Source organism: Populus euphratica, unplaced genomic scaffold (genome assembly GCF_000495115.2).
Source record: "Populus euphratica unplaced genomic scaffold, PopEup_1.0 scaffold309.1, whole genome shotgun sequence".
In the NCBI taxonomy this organism is placed as follows: domain Eukaryota; kingdom Viridiplantae; phylum Streptophyta; class Magnoliopsida; order Malpighiales; family Salicaceae; genus Populus; species Populus euphratica.
In genome coordinates, this window is record NW_011500043.1 from 364,017 (window position 1) to 369,137 (window position 5,121).

The 5,121-nt window shown below is 34.5% G+C and overlaps 1 protein-coding gene across 1 annotated transcript; it reads right to left on the reverse strand.

Annotated features, from left to right (window-relative positions):
• Nucleotides 1–670: 670 nt before the first annotated feature.
• LOC105107325 (cytochrome P450 714A1-like) lies at nt 671–4,743 on the reverse strand. Its single transcript, XM_011001211.1, has 5 exons — nt 4,200–4,743; nt 2,320–2,546; nt 1,927–2,177; nt 1,436–1,808; nt 671–1,348 (listed from the first exon to the last, which is right to left on the reverse strand). The coding sequence occupies exons 1-5, from the start codon at nt 4,495–4,497 to the stop codon at nt 923–925; spliced, it is 1,575 nt and encodes a 524-aa protein (XP_010999513.1). The 5' UTR covers nt 4,498–4,743; the 3' UTR covers nt 671–922.
• Between the last annotated feature and the right edge of the window lie 378 nt (nt 4,744–5,121).

Here is a 5,121-nt window from a genome sequence, read left to right on the forward strand (position 1 = left end):
ATTAATTACAATCATATTCTCGAATATATAATTGTAATTAACCAAAAAATATTTAATTGCTCTAAGTGATAACGAAAATTCAATCCCTTTTGTTTGAATTAAGAATTAAAGGATTTCAATGTTTTTTAGTTTTTTTTAAAGTATTTTTTTAATTTTAAATAAATTATAAGATGATTTTTTGTGTTTTTTTAAATGATATTTAAAAAAAATAAAAATATGAAAAAAATTATTTTCATGGAGTTAGATTGCTAGAGCAATATCCCTTACCTTAATTATATCTACTAACAGGCTTACACCAGAAATAACTATATTATTTTTTAAAAAAATTAAAAAATAAAGCAATATCCCTTACCTTAATTATATTTACTAACAGGCTTACACCAGAGATAACTATATTATTTTTAAAAAAAATTAAAAAATATATATTTATTTATTTATTATTACTTGTTTTTAGAAATAAATTTTTTTCATGTAATGTTAAAATTATCTATTTGTAATGTTTATCATTATTGTTAATTTGAAAGAGGTTCACAAAATCCAAAAAAAGATTGTTCAGAAAGAGTAGGGCTCTATGGGCTAAACCCAAGACATAATAGAAACTGGGCTTAATATTCAATGTCACGGGCATCTGTATATGCTAGGAAAATAATCGAACTGAAAGATCTGGTAATTTTGTGAGGGTAATGTTAGCTCACTATTTTTTTATTTTTTTTTATTTTTTTATGGAACTTACATTTCATTGTTGAATGTAGATGTAGAACTTTGGATTTGAAGTTCACACTGAAGCATCAAACATTAAACAAGCCTGTACTTATTTAAATAACTACTAGGAGCAGTGACCAGTTTCCACACATGTAGCTAGCAGCCTAGAACTACACTTGAAAACTACTAGAAGCAATCTGGGAGCTAGCTGCAGCCATGGTCAAATCTTTTGAATGAGAATCTGTACACCATCTCCGGGTTCTACAATCATTCTATAAGCGGGAGAGTGATGGTACTTGGGAGACAAGGAGAAGCTGAACTTGGAAACAATGAGGGAGAGGACAACCTTCAATTCAACCATGGCGAAGTTCTTGCCCAAGCACAGGCGAGGGCCGACACCAAACGGAATGTAAGCTTGGGGGCACTTGCAAGCTTTCGAGAGGCCCCAGGTGAACCTCTCAGGTTTGAACTCGTTAGCATCAGATCCCCATACTGCAGGATCTCTATGCAATGTCGGTATCAACGTCCATAAACATACCCCCTTTGAAACAACAATGTTTCCGAGTTGGGTTTCTTCAAGTGCTTCCCTTGATACAAATGCTGCTGGTGGGTACAGACGAAGGGCTTCTTGAATCACCATCGTCACCTGCAGGAGTATATTTGGTGAGTATATATATATATATAGGCAGTGAGATTGTCGGAATTTCTAAAGCTTTGATGGTTATCAGTGTACCGTTTTCAGATGATGGAGTGAATCCACAGATAGCAAGCCATCCTTGGATATTTCAGCTAGTTCTCTCCTTATACCACCTTGCCATTCTGGATGCAAAGCAAGTAGCATCAAGCACCACGAGGCGGCAACAGCCGTTGATTCATGACCAGCAAAGTATATAGTCTTGCAATTATCAACTACGAAGCTCTTGGATGCATCCTTGCCCAGACTTTGATCATTGATGGCACCTTCAAGCAGTAACAGCATTAAATCTTTTTCTGATGAATTTGTCTCTTGACATTCTTGTTGACGTTCTTTCACTGCCTCCCAAATCAGTGACTCAACCTCTCTCTCCAGATTGCTGATCTTGTTTTGCTTCTTCACTGGTAAGAATCTGTTTCAACATTGCACAAGTAAAAATACACAGCGGCAGCAATTTATTCTCTTGAGTTGGTACTATGGCTGAAGTCATCATAGAGTATATAAATTTCATAAGAAAAAGAAGAGCATACCCAAAATTAGTAACCCCAAAGAGGATGTTTTGGTTGGAAAATGTTTGTTGAAGACTCCTGAGCTTAGAAAAAATCTGTTTGCCTTTAGAATATGAGCTACCAAAGCAAGCCCTTGAGATGACATTTGCAGAGAGCTCTCTCAGATCCTCGTCTACCTTAACATCAGCTGTGATGCCACCCTGGGCCTCAATGCACTCTTCCCATTTCTTTAGCAATGGCTGTGCTGACTCCACCATTAGCCCCACCATTCCCTGAAAGTTAACACATTAATCCATGGCCGCAGCCATGTTGCTGCTAGACAAATACGGAAACTAATATTGCCACAAAACACGACTCCATATTCTAAGCAACACCAGCCTGGCTAAATGAACTGTTGCTCCATGGTTTAGTTACCTTGACCTTGTCCATGTAGAACTCAGGCGCGACTATTTTCCTCTGCTGCGCCCAAACAAGGCCATTTGACCTCACAATGCCATTTCCGAGCAAAGGCGCCATTCTCTTGGTCAAGTAAGAAGGTTTGCCTAAATCCAAAGAAATCATCTGGTTCATCTCCTTCACTAGCTCCGGCTGATTTACATACAAGTGTTGCCTCAATCCTGTTGAATACGTGTATACTGGACCTGCATGAAAGAGCTCTGATTATACTAATAATAATAATTAAAAAATAAAAATAAAAATAAACCCGTGTTGCCTAGTGAAAGGATGAATATCGATGATCATAATTGTAAGATATTTGGATTTTTCTTCCGAGGAAAAAAAAAGTATTAAAAATGAGAAAATTATTATTCATGCCATAATAATATACTAGAAAGAATAAAACAAGGAGTGACGTTTCTCAGGCAACCATAAGCTCTATTATTAAATGGGCCAGGTCTTGAAACACGAGATTTGGACTTGACCCAGTGAGCCTCACCATCGCCAGCTTTGCACGGATCTATGCAAGCTTGCAATTCGATTTGACTGCTGCAACAATCATTTTAGTATTTTAATGATTGTTTGAATGATTATAAATATTTTTTATTTAAAAATATATTAAGGTAATATTTTTTTATTTTTTAATAACAACTCACTAAAACAATATAAAAACATTGAAATAATATTAATTTTAAAAATATAAATTCAACGCTTTCCTAAAAGTAATAATTATTATTCCACTATTATATTCTATGATGTCATTATCAAGCAATCCTCAAGTATATTTATTTACTGGGATTACGAAACAAGAATCCTAAGAGGATTGTCTCCCTAGGTATTGCTGTTTACAAAACTATTTTATACTCCAAAATATATTAAGATATTTATTTTTCTTTTTAATATAAACATATTCAAACTATAAAAAAAAAACATTTTTATATAATGTATACTCTAAAAAATCATAAAAAAAAATAAAAATAAAAAAGAAAAAGAAGAAGAAGCAGCAGCAGCAGAGCTTCCACGTATTTAAAATCTCACTTTAGTAAGTTAGCACTGTGCCTGAAGTCATCAAGAAATCCATTGCTTAAGAGTCACAAAACACCAAGTTTACTCTTTAGGAAAATTAATTGTTTCCTGGTCGATGAACTGAAAATAATCATTTTCCTATAAAAGATAAGATATTTACGAGCAAACATGAGAAAAGTTACTTATTATAATGTGATAATGATTGTTTTTATATTTTAAAAAAGTTTTTAAAATTGTTTATTTTTAAGTTTTAAATTAAATTTTTTTAATATTTTTTATAGTGTTTATTTGTACTGTTAGATAGTTTTTTTTAATTGATATTTTTTAGTTTTTAGTTTTAGATTAATTATTTTAATATTATGTTAAAATAAAAACTAATTATAAATAAAATCATTTTGAAAAACAATCTCACTCAAACACTGTAAATTCTAGCACAATCTCACACAAACACGCTGTAAGAGTATACTTCCCCTCTCACATTTATATATTGTTTATGATGATTTCTACTTGTAGCTAGATCATGAACCGGGAGATGAAGGATGGAGCCCTTCATGAAGTGTGAAGGGAAATACACACACACACACAAACACACACACGCACGCACAGTGAAGATAGTGCTGTGACAATGACATTATATACGATAAAGACACTCATTAACTATATATTTGGTTGGTAATAATTTTGAACTGGTTCGTAATTACATAATGTAAGAAATACAAAGGCCAATTCCATGAGTTGCAGATACAGTTAAGAACAATATGTGTGTGTGTGGATCAGCAGAGAAAATCAGAGAGAGCTAGACAGGAGTAATTACAGGAGAGAGATTCTTATACCGTATTCTTTTCTCCACTGTTCAAAGTACGGGAAGACTGTAGAAGTATAGTCATGGGCTATGAAATCTGGAGCTTGAAAACTGGAAGCTTTGAGAGTGTTCAACTGGATTTTCTGCATCTCCGGGAGATTCCCATAGAGGAAAGATGGCGGCGGTCCTTGTATGCCTTGCATTCTAAGCTTCCTCTTGATCCTCTCCGACTTCAGCAAGACAGTGTAGCAGACGTGCACCAGGAAGAAAACCAGTGCAAGAAGGGTTAGAGAAGAAACCAGTCCCAGGCAAGGAGGAGAGACCTCCATTTCTTCCACTCTAATGGTGCAGCCAACTAGGCCGCCTTTGATTATATACTGCTCAGGCTAGCTAGTGGTTATACATGGACAGTACACGTATGCATGTATGTGCATCATGTGTGCAAGCTCCTCCTCCCTCGTATCCACACACACACACGCGCATGCATACATGTATGTATGTATGCATGTATGTATTGATTACTTGTTTCAATGATTGACTTGAAAGACAAGATATCAATTTAAGGCCTCTCTTTCACGAAGGGTCATTGCATTTGGTCAAGGACAATGGCATCACTTACAATATTTCAATATTATATTATGACTGAACATTTTTTAGTCAAAATCAGCTTCCTGGCTAGCTGGCACTAGGACACGTGTCACTCTTTCATTTCCTTTGATTGATGATCTTTTTGTCGTTGCCATAATTGGTGTATCCAACTGCCCCACAATTTATTATTATTGGGATAGGGAAACGGGTAAATGCAGGTCGTATTCTTTTTATATTTATTAGTTACTAAGAAATAAAAATAGTTTATATATATATATATATATATGCGTTTAATTGTGATTGCAGCACCATCCTTTATAATGAAATTTAACCCTTACTAGATAGTTGCTTCATGTTATGTTGGA